At 33.8% G+C, this 14,826-nt stretch overlaps 2 protein-coding genes across 6 annotated transcripts; both read right to left on the reverse strand.

Annotated features, from left to right (window-relative positions):
- Nucleotides 1-2,858: 2,858 nt before the first annotated feature.
- LOC111876200 (uncharacterized) lies at nucleotides 2,859-4,479 on the reverse strand. Of its 4 annotated transcripts, none has more exons than XM_023872738.3 (3): nucleotides 4,173-4,479; nucleotides 3,725-3,892; nucleotides 2,859-3,620 (listed from the first exon to the last, which is right to left on the reverse strand). In XM_023872738.3, exon 3 carries the CDS (start codon nucleotides 3,593-3,595, stop codon nucleotides 3,047-3,049), a length of 549 nt encoding a protein of 182 aa, XP_023728506.1. In that variant the 5' UTR covers nucleotides 3,596-3,620; nucleotides 3,725-3,892; nucleotides 4,173-4,479; the 3' UTR covers nucleotides 2,859-3,046. The 4 variants fall into 4 exon arrangements, with proteins under 4 accessions (XP_023728506.1, XP_052625147.1, XP_023728504.1 ...); XM_052769187.1 differs by having other exon boundaries at nucleotides 3,764-3,984; XM_023872736.3 differs by having other exon boundaries at nucleotides 3,725-3,984.
- Nucleotides 4,480-5,051: 572 nt separating this feature from the next.
- On the reverse strand, nucleotides 5,052-7,662 carry LOC111876198 (uncharacterized). 2 transcript variants are annotated; one of them, XM_023872734.3, is made up of 7 exons: nucleotides 7,178-7,662; nucleotides 6,620-6,705; nucleotides 6,367-6,511; nucleotides 6,102-6,209; nucleotides 5,891-6,013; nucleotides 5,544-5,806; nucleotides 5,052-5,474 (listed from the first exon to the last, which is right to left on the reverse strand). In XM_023872734.3, exons 1-7 carry the CDS (start codon nucleotides 7,362-7,364, stop codon nucleotides 5,364-5,366), a joined length of 1,023 nt encoding a protein of 340 aa, XP_023728502.1. In that variant the 5' UTR covers nucleotides 7,365-7,662; the 3' UTR covers nucleotides 5,052-5,363. The 2 variants fall into 2 exon arrangements, with proteins under 2 accessions (XP_023728502.1, XP_023728501.1); XM_023872733.3 differs by having other exon boundaries at nucleotides 6,620-6,708.
- Between the last annotated feature and the right edge of the window lie 7,164 nt (nucleotides 7,663-14,826).

The raw sequence follows: 14,826 nt of genomic DNA on the forward strand, positions 1-14,826 counted from the left end.
GTGAGGGGTAGAATGGTCTTTTACCCCAGTGAGGACTTATGGTTAAGTTATGAGAATCACAGACTTATCTAATTTGTATGATGATCAGTAGCTCAGGGAGTCGAGAGATCAGCAGTTTGGGGATCTGTCAGCTAGCAGCCAGAGGTTTATCCATGGGATTCTGCAGTCAAATTTGTGAGGTGAGTTTTCTCCTGTAGGAACGGGTCGAAGGCACCAATGTCGACCCATTTATGTATGTTAGTATGTTCCGGACTAAGGTCCGATGTTGGGCAATGCCCGATATAGGTTATTATGTTTCCGGATTCCAATCCGATGTCAGGCTGTGCCCGAGGAATGATTGTATGCTTGATGTCTTCGTGATTCTTGCATGTGCTTGTTTTATATGTTTCTAGACTTTGGTCCGATGTCGGGAAAAGCCCGAGGAATGTTTATATGCTTTCTGGATTACGGTCTAATGTCGGGCGGGGTCCGAGGAATGATTATATGTATGTTTCCAAACTACGGTTCGATGTCGAGTGGTACCCGAGGAAGGAATGCATGTTTAGTTATACTTGTTGCCTTTGTGATACCTGTATATGTATGGTAGGGAGGTGAGTGTGGGCGGGGTCCCATATCTCATCACTAGCTGAGAGTGGACAGGGTTCCATATCTCATCATTAGCAGAGTAGGGGCGGGGCGGGGCCCATGTTAGGCAAGGCCTTAGAACTTGAATATATAGTATTATGTATGATTCCTTATGTGCTAGCATGATTATATCTTATTGTCTGTATGTGTATAGCGGCGGGACCCAGAGATAGGCGGGGCTTGGAAGAAACTCTATATACCGAGCAGGGCTCGATGCCAGGAGGGCCTGATGTCGGACTTTGTCTGATGCCGGGCGGGACCTGAGGAAGGGCGGGGGCCCATTTTATGTGATTATGTGTATGGTATGTGGTAGGTTGGGGAGACTCACTAAGCTTCGTGCTTACAGTTTTCAGTTTTGGTTTCAGGTACTTCCGGTAGCAAAGGGAAGAGCTTGGGATGACTGTAGTGCACACACCATTTGTTTAGCCTGAGATGTTTTACTCTGATATATTAACATGTGTTTTGATATGATACTCTGACACCATATGGACTTTGGAAAATCAAACATAGAAACAGAAGAACACATACCTACATAAATACGTATGTCAAGATTTCTAGTCAATGAATGTTGATTTTCTTCATAAAAACATTTAAACTGAAACTTTGGAAAACTGTTATCGAATACGTAGCCACATATTGTTATTTGCATTTTAAATTCTCTTTATTTATTCTTACTCTTTCTATTGCTTTACAATATTATATTGTCATTAATTGTGCATGTGTTGTTATTATTGTGTATGTGGGTGTGTTAATGTACCTGTGTGTGTTTGTGTAAGCTTTTTTTTACACTAACCACCTATGTAATTTATTATATTAGGATCTGTTATTTATTTATTTTTTTTAAATGTAATATTCCAATTTTATTTTATTGTGTATGTGTAGTATGTGTACCGTAAGTATGCATTTATATATGATTTTTGTTTCTATTTTATTATAGCATCACTTTTAAAAATTTTCTTTTGAACTATAAATTCAAAAAACTCTTATTACCTCAGTTTAATGCAAGTAATAGCAATTTACTTTCATTTGAAATAACCATTATACATTTACGGTTAACACATCAAATTTTTTTATAAAAATTAATGTATGTAGATCTAATATTAATTATTTTTATTTTTATACTTGTGCTATTATAATTCATCAAACGTGGATTTCACAGGTTATAACCTAATGTTTTGTATAAAGAAATTGATCCACCTAATGCTCATGCTCACATTCCTTGATGTGGATGAGGTTTTTTGTCTTTTTTAAAAGGATAGGAATTTAGAAGTATGGTCTATTTCGATGTAAAAATCATTTATGTCATTTGTAATATGTTTTGGGCATCATGTACTTTACTATAAGTCTTGTAGACCGGTTAATAATTGTTGGCTAAACTATGGCCCTATGTACCTATTCTTGATTTTTTGTACCAATTGTTAGTTAAAAAAATGTTATTTTTTATTCGTTTTGACTGCAAGATAAATGGATTTATAAGATGCATCTAGAGCAGTCAATGGATGTGGTTTCTTTGTTGATTAATGTTTTTATAAACTTGTTTAAAGTTGATTGGACAACAAACTTGATTTTTCTTTTTAGGCGTTGGTATATTTTAATGATTTGGGTTTAGTGGTGTTTTGCATTTGTTTCATTTTGTAAATTCCCTTATTTTTCTTATGTATCTTATGTTAAACAAGCTAATGTGTTGGAACATATAACAGGGACTAAAATGAAAATATTTTTAAGAAGCTACCAATGTTTCACTTAAGAGCATGCACTTTGGACACTTGCTAAAACTTTCCTAAAACGAGTATTTCATTAATTTGTAGTCCTTCATAAAGGGCACTTTGAAAAAAATGAAAGTGCCCTTCAACCGTGTATGTTGAATATTTGTTGAATATCAAAATATATCTATAATAAATAATGTTTGTTGAATATATTTATAATTGTAATGTATATTTTATGTTTAACAAATTATAAGACGCAACAAGTTGTTTTATAATGCCCCATTCATATTATATTTTCTAATTCAAGTGTTAATTGCTTCATGGTTTCGGTCTATTTTGTTTTTTTTTTTGTTTTGCTACGTCTTTAATTGTGGGTGTCATCTTCAATTTAAAAATTTTATTCAATTTACATAAGTATATTTATGTAAAAATAAGGATAAAGTTTTAAAAATCATTGATTTTTCATTACCATTTTTAACTATCAGTATTTTTTTTACCATGGAAACCACAGGTTGTAACCTAGTAGCATATTATGAACTAGAACTCATTTCATCACACCCCACAATGTATACATACATTACATTGATACATTCTATATTCACTTCAACACAAGTTATAACAACGATAATCTCCTTCTTGATTTAAAAAATGGTTGCTTACAATCGACTCCTATCATGCCAAAATTTGAATCAGATCATGAATCCATTACCACAAATTTAAGGCCATGTATCTTTATTGATCACTAAACGGATTTTCAAAGAGCAAGAAGTGCAAGGTAGCAAGATTGATGTCACAGAAGCACCATCATGTGCTCGTAACAATATCTTCTCACCTTCTTTTATCAATATTTCAAATCCCATCTCTCTCAACTCCAAAGAATCAAGTGAGAAGTAATCACCACACCTACACTGATAAAAAAGCTCCACCACATCACCATCACCATCACCATCACCGCTAGTTTCCACCGCCAAATCCTCCAACTCAACTTCATCTGCAGTTAACTCATCATGTCTTGAAACCCGAAGCTCCTGGTCATATAATGCCCGTGATTTCACATCTCCTAGGATTTCCCAAGCTGTTTGGATATGGAGAAATTGAGATCCCAGATCTCGGTGGTTGGAAATGGAAGTGTTTTGTAACTTATCTGGATGGGAAGTGAGAAGAGCAGATCGATAGCTTGAACGGATTTCTTCATGGGTTGCATCTTCTTTCACATTCAGAATGTTGTAGTGAGTTTGACGGATTGGATTGTTAGCTAATTGCATGGTTGGATAATGCAAAAGCTTTTTCCTGCAAGATAACAAACAAGTATTAGTATACCACATCATATCATATACATGTTATCGAATCTCATGTTTCTTTGATATTTGCAGATATTCGGCCATGAAATTAACCTCAAAATTTACAACACTTGGATGCAAATTGTCTCTTACTTGAACCTTGTTGTTGTAATTTGAAATCATCAATTTCACTATTCACTACCTCCTTCGTTCCCTCTTGGCCCTCACCAGCATCACTCGGTTTCAAATCAATATGTTGTTATCTTGAAATTCAACTCGGTTCTGATTATCCAACAGGGATGCAGTTAACAAACCACTCATATCGCTTTCATTACTGTCAATCCGTGTTTTCAACAAAACGAGCATCCGTTTCCCTATTATCAATTTCTCTTATGTCGTTAACAGCAACATTGGGTTTTTCAATTTCCAAATACGCAATTTGTGCGATTTAAGAAACCAACTATGTATCACTCATTCCACTTATTAACAGCAACAATTCGTGCAATTGAGGAAACAGATACGTATTATTGAGCAAAAATCAACAAGAGAGAATAATGTTTACCTGTTTGATCGATCAAGAAACACAGCAGAACTTCGAACAGGGGGAGGAGCAGTTCCTTCAAGATGTTATAATAGATTGATGTTAAGAAGATCGTATATGTGAGGACTGAAGAGGGTTAAAACGAATCTATGAGAACGATCGATTGATATAGGGTTTTGAGGGTATCTGCTTAATTTTGTTTGGGAATTAAATTGCTTTGCTTAAAAGAATCTTAAAAACGATTAGGTATTTGACAGGTTTTAGGTAAAAAAAATAAAAAATAAAAGGAAATAAAAGGAAACGCAGCAAAGGGAATTGAATTCCACTATTCCAATTCCGGCTAATTCCCATATAAAACCTACGAAACTAAACGCCTCTTAAAACATTTTATTCATAAAATATCATTATGATAAAGATTTTTTTTATGAACAATCCATTAAAGTTATTTATCATTCTTCTAACAAATTTTAAAACATTTATTTGTCTTATATAAAAAAAAAAGTTGGTTACTCTTTTACAATATTAACCTTGTATTAATTTATAATATTTACAACATTAACCTTGTACTAATTTATAATATTAAAAATTATAATATCATAAACAAGATTGTGCTTGATCAAAAATACTTATGAACCAATCCGATTGATTTCAGCCGAATCATAGGCATCCCCAAAACATCAAAATTACAAATAAACACATTAAAGAATGACTAAACAAATTTCTCAACACTCTATAAATTTAGTAATTTCATTTTGCTTATTGCAACATCACACACAAGTTACTTGAATGCGACATTTCAATGTGGTTATTTCGATTTCAACAATCAAATTGAGATAACTACATAATCATTTGACTACTTTTTTTTATCATTAGCACGTTCAACTCAAACGTCAATGCAAATTCCAAAACATGATTTTCACTTCATATTTCAGCAAATTCCTTAATGGTAAGGAAGTTATAAAACATAAAATCATTATACAGAGGACTTTGAGAAAACAATCCCAAACACCTTGAATCCCCATTCTCAATTTGTAAAATGTTTCAAATTACACTCAAAATGAGCAAAGCCTTTTCGCATTGCCCCAACTATCGTAACCTTCTCTTTTCAGCTCTAGTCTTTTTCACAAATACAAATTAGTTCAAAACTTTCAGGTAAAAGAGCACAAGTCACCAAAACTGCATTCATACAGATACAGATACAGATGCAAGCCTTCAAGAACTTATAACACCCGAAACCCAAGGAACAACCAAAGGTGCATTCGGATGATTTCTTCTGTAACTTTCTGAATATTTATCCTTAAAGCTCACTTTCGGCGTTTCAGCCTGCATAATCATATCATGAAAATAATATAAAAACAGAAAGATTGATTTAAGAGATAATGAAGAACTTACATATTTAAGCCAGCATTCTTCAAGTTTATGTTGGTATATATCTGGTGAATGGCATCCTTGTTCAGCAGGACAATAAACCCAAATATTACATTTCATTTCACCAGGTCTTGCATTTTTAGCCTGATTTAAACAAGCCTGACAACATTCATATGCACTTTCTTTCTGATGAGTCAACCCCCATTTGACTGCTTGACCACCATAGTCTGTATGAAGCTCTGTGTTACACTCAGGAGGCAACCTCCTCCCAGCTAAGATGCTATCATCTGACAATTTTTTAACTCAATTATTTTACATAAATTTAAATTCCCAAATCACAAAAATAAAATGTCATAAATAATAATGATTACCAAAATCATCTTCACCCTCGGGCTTGTCATTATGTTCATTGTTGATGACATTAACCGGTATCCAAAGCCCAATTTCATGGGATAACTCAGCCCAATTGAACTCCAACATTCTTGCTAGAATACCTATAAACATGTTACATGTGATCTTATTCTTGTTATGTTTCTTTTTGACTAAATGCTGAAAAGAATGACTTAATAGATTTTGTAAGACCTGCTTCATCTGGTAGGATTGTTGAATTTGACTTTGAGGTTTTCCTTTGACCACTAGTAATTGTTTTGACTTCCTCTAGTTTTTGCAGCCTCCAGTCTTCAACTGCTTCTGTAAGGGAAAACATTTTTCTTTTTCATTTCAGCATTTGTTCAAAACAACAAGTAGTGTAGTGTAGTGTAGTTCCTCATGGAAAATGCCAGCTTACATTATATAGGGTGAAAGGGATGAAATTCATATAGTTAAAGTTTACTGAATATAAACTTACCATGCTGTAAAGTTGAGTTAGCACCACCATTCTGATTCAATCCACTCAGTAGTTCTATGATCTCATTAGTTAATTTCTGTTTCAATGGCTGTGGTAATTCAACCATGTCCTCTCTTCTATCAACTTTTTGTTTGATTAGTTTAACCTTTAACCAACAAAACACACGAAATTTCGCAAATTTTCATTCAATTCACAACAAAAGAAAAAGATGGGTAATTAAGTTCAAAAATTGAAAAAATAGAAAGAATTTTACCGTTTCAATGAGCTTTCTAGGTTCAGATTGCTTTCGTATCCGCATTGATTCTTCCATATTTCTAATTTGATCTGGAGTGTAGGTAACTGCTGTACACCAGAATACATACCAAACTTATTACTAATCAGTTTGGAGATCTTGGATCTTCTAGGGATTAATAAACCCCCAAATTGTGAAGGCTCAATCAAGTGCATAAAGAATAAAGTCCACGACTAGGTTTTATCTATACTTTTTGAAGATTGCGAGATAATCAAAAAACAATCTCCACAACTAGATTTTATCTTCATCTAAACATTGGAGACTGATCACTTAATTGCACAAATGAAAACTTCACAACTAGGTTTCATCTACACTTAAAGTTGTGCAATGATCAACAAAATGCACAAAAACAAACTCTACAACTAGGTTCCATAACACAGGCACGAATTAAACCAAAGAAGAGTATGATCGGTTTTGATACAAAAATTAAAGGCAATCATAAGCAATAAATTTCAGAACTGGGGTTAAATACATTAACGCTAAATCGAGATTTTAGGGAGAACAAATTGAAGCAATTACCGCTGTGTGAATCTCGATATGAGTAGGAGTAAAGAGAAGTATAAAGATTCTGAAAAACGTAAAGAGCAACAACAATGTTGATGGAACAGATGATAACAGTGGTCCTCTTATACGAACAACATTTGGATACTCCTCTTCCGCCTCTGCCATTATTCGAATAATTATAATCTAACTCCGCCCTTCCCATCTTCCAATCTCTTCCTCTTCTTCTTCAACTTCGTCTTCATTCCATCATCACACACAAATCTATCTATCTCTCTCCTTCCCTACTTGTTTTGTATATTCAAACCAGTTTCTCTAGATTTAATTCCTTTCTTGTATGTGTATGCACAGACTGTGTGTGTGGCGGATCAATCAACAAATACGAATACAAATCAAAATCAAATCGATTTCTAAATTAGGGACTGCCGAATTACTTTTATGGGGATCTATTTGATTCTAAAAGCAGATAAAACGATTTCTTCAGGAAATAGAAACAAACAACAAAAATTAGAAAGTGCTCTCCTTCTTTTTCGCAAAAAATAGAGTAAGTTACATGAACGGTCCCTGTAGTTTGGTGTAATCTGCATATTTATTTCTAACTTCTTTTTTTACTCGGATCATCCCTATATTTTATTTTTGTTTCGTATTTGGTCCTTGTATGACTTAAAATGACTATTTTGCCCTGAATGATATTTTTTTTATTTCTTTTATAATTTAATTTGAATTATTATATAAATTAAATCATTAAATAAACTCACATTACCCTAACCAAACCCCAACCCCATACCTTCCTTTACCTTTTTCGTATCTATGATTGCCTCTCCTTCCTAAAAGTCATCATCGGTCTCCAACACCACCACTCTCCCCATCGTTAGAGTTAAATCAATACCTCTCTACCCAATAATTGAATCCTAGCCCTTATCTCTTCCCACCCCTGTATCTCTACCTTCCCTACAATGGTCATAACGGAAAATAAATTATTGATGGTGGTTGTGGAATCACGAACCATATCCACAAATCTAACATTGATTTGCACTCTCACATGTATAATGATTCAATTTGCATTGTGTTTTCTTTTAATGTAACATTATTTATTCATTTTCGCCATCATTGGTTGGGTTTGGTGGTTGGAGCATCGCCGACATTGGGAGAATGAAAAGTGAGTGAGAGTGTAAATGAACTAAAGGTGGCATCAAGTTACTACATCGATGATGGTTTGTGTGACGTTCCAAATTTTAACACAAATTTTCTTTTAAATTAATAAGTAAATCGTTCAAAACATCTTCATAAAAGGACCAAGGTTGTAAATCATTCCAAAACACCATCGAGCTATAGTGTAAAAATATATTGAATATCATAACAATGGAAATCTATAGAAAAAAATAATGAAGCGAGCATCGTACAATCAAACTGAAAGCCTTTCCTGCATCATAGGAACTACCTGAAAAACATTAAACAACAACCATAAGCATAAACCTTAGTGAGTTCCCCTGAAATACAACATACCACAATATACATACAATGCATACAAACAAAGACTTTTGACTCTAGTACCGATCTACTTGAACAAATAGTGACTAATGGCTCTGGTGCACATCAAGTCATGATGACTAACAACTCTAGTGCATGACTGCATGTCTAGTCATCCCAACAGTTAACGAATCTAGTGCGCGTCTAATCTAACACATAATATAGTGATATAACTCACTTAAATCAATAAGTTGAACAGTCACGCACTCGCTACACGAAGAATTAGCAACATGACCATCTAAGGTAAAATCGGAGGTCATCACTAGTTACCAACTAATTCCTTAAAGTTTGACCAAAAGTCAAAAATCAAACTATCAAAGTTAACAGTCGTGCAATGAACACTAACCAGACGCACCGTGAAACACTACGCGATAAAATAATCGTTAATCATCCCAAAGATTGCATCATGATCCCAGGATTGTCACACCGTGCAAACGGGCTTAACAATCTTCTCCTTAAAGACTTAATCTTTTAAGTGCATAGGTCTAATTTTCCAAATATGAATCTGATGATGATGGTATTAATGAATAAAATTTCCAACTTTATCCATAACCATGGCTCAATCACCTATAAAACTAAACCTTAAGCCCAATAACCTACTTGAAATGCCAAATCCAACTGCATGACTCAAGGAGAGCACATGCATGGCCTTTTATCTATCATGAAGGGTTTGGAAGCATAAAAACATCAACACCAAGTTATGGAGTTCCTGAAACTTCAAGATCATCAAGACTTTGGGACCAAAATGATATCTACACAACTAAAAACCTAGATCTAGCATGAAAAAAGTCTTAAATGTTGGATCTTGGAGACTTACATAGTGAGATGGGGCCACAAGAAGGTAGCTTACTTCCATGGGCGGATCTAATGAAGATCCCGGGGTAGCCCGGGATACCCCTCAATTTTTTTTCTAGCAGTGTAATTTTTTTTTTTGCAAAATTTCGCTTTTACATATTAAGTGATAAAATCATCCGAAATCATTGATAAAATCAAAAGAATCATTGACAAAATCAAAACCGCATGCCATTAGGAAACTAATTAAGTTAAGAAATTAAGTTAAGAAACTATCTCTTAAATTCTAAAAAGTAAAACCAAAAATCTAGTTAGAGATACAAAATTCTTACCCCAAAGATTTGGGTTTAAGAAAACAATAAAGAACCAGAAATTTTGACGGCGGAAAACATCCAAATCTCACTGGAGTAACGTTGTCGTCTGTTGCCCAACTGCGTCTTCCCACCGATCACTGTCGCCAATTAGGTAGGGGTGAAGAATCCCTTTTTGCCTTAAGTCAAGAATGGGGGTTTGGACTTTCAGGTTAGAATATTGGCCTAATTTCTAATTAGGGCTTTATACTTGTGACTTAGGGAGAGGATTTCGTGACTCATCCGCTGAGTGCGATTTGATACCTTCAGTCTGAGGTGATTTTCCTTTACTGTATCTGTGGGTCGAAGGCACCAATGCTGGCCCACTAGTTTATGATGTAGTATGATGATTGTCTTCGTGACAATTGCCAGTTATGCCTATGTTTACTTGTTGACTTTGTGATTCTCTGTTATATATGGTAGTGGTAGGAGTGAAATAGATCCGACATCCAGTTGAAATAGACTGAAGAGATTGCAACTATCCATATATGCTTGACAATATCCGATTGAAATAGATCAAAGGGGATTGCAAGCACCCAAATATGCTTGGTTGTAAGTTTGTATGGTATGTAGTATTTTGAGGGGAACTCACTAAGCTTTGTGCTTACAGTTTTCAGTTTATGTTTCAGGTACTTCCACTTCGAAGCGGAAAGGCCCAGCCTAATCGCACCATATCACCCTATGGTTTTCTAGATTCTAAGATTTTGAGAATTTATACTTTGATAACATCTTGCTATAATACACTTTTGACTATTTTGATATTGGTATTGTATGATTTGAATGAATTTAAAAACAAAATTTTATCCGTATTTTTGGGACGTTACAACATGGGTATCATTATTGTTATGAAACATGCTGTCAAGAGCAATCCAAACCATGTGTGCAATAGCTCCGGTCTTCACGATGGTATTGAGAAGATATTGAGTGAGGGTTGTGTAAATCCATGCTTTTACCACATAATCAAGTGCAAACCAGTCTTCATCTTTATTAGATGTGGGTTTGGATTTTCCTGTAAGATGATCAAGAACACCAAAGGCAAGACAATGTGTGACAAATAATTCTCTCCATGCATCATAGTTAAGCTGATTAAGGTCCAGGATGAGAGGCACGAGGGTTTTAATGTTTGTGACTCCGAATGGTTTTTGATTTTTGGCGGGTGTAGAACTTCCAGATTCAGACATTGTGAAAGTGAAGAGAAAGCAGGAGAAGAGTGAAAGAGATGATAGAGGTCCTACAGATTAGGGTTGCCAGCAGAGGATGAGATCGAGAATTGGGGTAAAAGAGGGATTGAATATGTTACCATATTGCAAATGATATTTCCCATAATTGATATTTGCATTGATATGGAATATATATATATATATATATATATATATATATATATATATATATATATCACACATAATACATGGGACTATAATGGGCTAAAATAACAAATGTATACACGAAATATACAAATACACTAATAATTAGTAATATAATAACAAATTTTACATTAAAACGCTAGGAAAAATAAAATTATGACAACGACACATGCATATAAATATGAAGCATTATATATCAAAAGCTAAAAGAGAATTCAAATGAGTATATTATGAATAAAGGTCTAAATTAAACTTTTGATAAATGAAAGTAAGGAAAATGGCATTGTAGCCCCATGAACTTACACATTTTGGTTTCAAAGGTCCCTTATGTTATTTTTTGGTTTTATAAAGGCACGACTTCACATTTAATCGGCTGATTAGGGATTTTGACCCACTTCAACCGGTTTACTTGCGTAGTCATCATCCAACTCAGTTAGCGAGTCTACTCACTCGACTCGGATTACACGTCAGCAACTCACGAACGAGTTGGCTTGCTTGGGCCCTAAGGGCTCAGTGGTCCCCTAGTATATAATTGAAGGGTATGTTGGACAAAACCCTAAATTATTGTGTAATATCCCAACTCCCAAGTATAATTTTAAATTAATTTACATTGATAATGTCAGAGCAACTCAACGAGTTGGATGCCCCAATTCGCCGAGTAGAGGAGTTAATGGCCACGTGATTTTTAGAATCTACTCGATGAGTTGGAGGATCCCAACTCGGCTAGTAGGTGCTGAGTGAGAAAACCCTAATTTTCAGGGTTTATGTCCTATTTAAAGGACCTGAAAGCCTTCATTTCCGCCTCCCTTATCACCCTAACACTCTGTGAGAAACCCTAATCGAGCTATAACCTTGTGTGAGAGTAAGAGAGGTTAATATTGTGTGTTTTAATGCTTTTTTGGAGAAAAGTTGAGGAGCAAAAGGCTTGAGACGAGAGGGAGCTTTTGGATCCGGTGTTCATTCATTCCAAGCTTCTGTTTGAAGGTAAAAGTCACCACCTTGCTCATTGTTTGATTAGATCTTGTTTCTAGGGAGTTTAGGGCCTTTTTTTCCATCATTCTTTGAGTTATAGAGTGTTTTGAGCTTGCCATGGAGACTAGACTTCAGATCTGGACCATATGTAGCCCCTTTAGCCCAAATATCCCAACTTTATCAAGCTGGTGCCAAGTTTTTATGCATTAAACCCTATATGGAGCTTGTTTTGGCATTTTGAGCCCTAGATGTCATGCATGGACGTAAAGCTTGCTACTTTATGTGGTATTTCAGCATTGGGAGGCTAGATCTAGAGTTTGGGTGAAACATCCCAAAAATATGGTCCAAAAATTTCGTTTTTAAATCGTTATTAAAATCATAAATATCAACATGACATTTAGTGGCATAGAAAAAGTGCCACTAAAAATCGAAAAAGTACCACTAAAAGCCCCCTGGACTATCAGCGGCACAAAGCAAAAGTGTCACTAAAAGAGCTCCCACTAAAGACCTTTAGTGGCACTTCCTGGTTGTGTCGCTGCAGCCTTATTGAGTTTTAATGACACTTTTTTTATGCCACTAATGGAACTATTTTTATGCCACTATTTACATGCTAAAATAAATGTTTTCTTCGTACTTTTAGTGACACATTAAAAAAAAGTTGTATTAATAAATTAAGTTCAATTTTTCTATAATTCTAAAAGGAATATAAAATAATAATAAAAAAAATTAAGATACTAAATGGAAACACAATATCATTATGTCAAGTGAACATTATCTAACAACAATATTCCCAATGTATTTAAAATACAAACGTCTTTAAAGAAATCTAATAACTCTAAATATTTTGCAAATACTTAAAACATAACATTATCGAACTAATACTTATTGGGGAAAAACACAAAACTTGATTGACCTCGAACTTTGTATAATTTATCGTCTTGTTTATCCAACTTCCAAGCAATAGCCTATCATGTAACCATAATATATCATAAAAACATATAGAATTATAACCAATAAACATGACATAAAAAGAAGAGTGACTCCTTTACATGATATCAAAAAACAACACTTGCAAAATTACTAAAATGCCTACCTTCCCTTCCTTAGCATCCTTTGAAAAAAAAATGACAGTTCCAGCAACCAAAATGATGAATCAAGAATATAGTCAAAGCATATAAAAATTGGTGAACAATAGTTAAGGTGTATAATAACCGGTTGTACAAAATTTCTAAACATTGCTTTGCATTTATCCGGCTATTCCGGAAAAAAAAAAACTATTTAATTGTCAAAACACATAAAAAAACTTAAGTTAAACCAATGTCACAACTAATGTAATATGTATTCTATAAATACATATAACAAATACTCTCTCCGTCCCAAATTGATAGTCCACTTTTGACTTTTGAAGTTTTTTTTTCAACTTTGACCTTAAATATTTTTATTTATGTTATATATTACTTGACAAAACTTATAAAAATGAAAACATATTTAAAATACGATACATTCATATATTTTGCACCAAGTGTTATCTATCAAAAACAAAAATATTTAAGGTCAAAGTTGAAGAAAAAATACTTCAAAAGTCAAAAATGGACTATCAATTTGGGACGGAAGTAGTAACAAGCAAAAAAAACATTTATCGGAAGTAATGGATATACAAAAGATAGAAATCAGGACCTTCAACATAAAAACACCAACGAATCACATGGACATCAAAATGGAAGTACCAGTTCACATAAAAAAATGCACAGAGGTTAGAAATTAAACCAAATACACATCAATGTTACATATGATTTTAACAACATATATTTAAGATTTAGAATTTTGAAATAACTTCAACTCTTTTAGCTTATCTTCAGTATCACATAATGGAAACTAAAATGTATTGGTCATTAAAAATAAGATAAAAAAAAGTTAATTATAGTAATTTATTGTGGTTATCATTACAACAAATAAAATTAGACAAATTTCCCATCAATAGGACATATTTATTTTCTGTTGTACAGTCAAGTTGACATATTTTTTCTTAGAGATTTAAGTTGTCACAGTTGACATATTTTTTCTTAGAGATTTAAGTTGTCACTTTTGAATCTTTCAAGTCTCATTGTTAAACACCATCTCCTAAAGGCAACAATTGCTAGAATTATGAGTAATCTTCCTGTTAATGAAAAAAAAGCTACATATATACTCAAAAAGGCTAACTTTCTAGAAAAAAAAGTGGTGTTTGTTTCGGGCATTTCGTCGAGCACTTGATGTGCATCTCTAGACAGACAATATATTCACATATATAACTTTTAAGTCTGCTACATAAATAGTTATTAACCTTTTGAATGATATATATTTTCAATTCATCAGACAATCTATCAAGAAATTAACATATTTCACCTCTAAAGTATGGAAGTCAAGTAAAAAAGTCAATACCTAGGAAACATACCCTTTGCAACAATGAATCCATTGAGTACAAAAACCAATAGCAACTAAAAGGTACCAAGAGAATTTGCATTAAATTACGTTCTTCCAAGTGCTGTAATGAAACAAAAAAGTGACAAATCCATTTGGTGAAGGCTTGTACAAGCGAAAAGCTTCCACAAAACCATGATAAATACTCAAACGGGAAACATTAAACATGTTAGAATCATTTTAAGAATGAATTGATGAA

The sequence above is a fragment of the Lactuca sativa genome, chromosome 1, assembly GCF_002870075.4.
Source record: "Lactuca sativa cultivar Salinas chromosome 1, Lsat_Salinas_v11, whole genome shotgun sequence".
Lineage (NCBI taxonomy): Eukaryota > Viridiplantae > Streptophyta > Magnoliopsida > Asterales > Asteraceae > Lactuca > Lactuca sativa.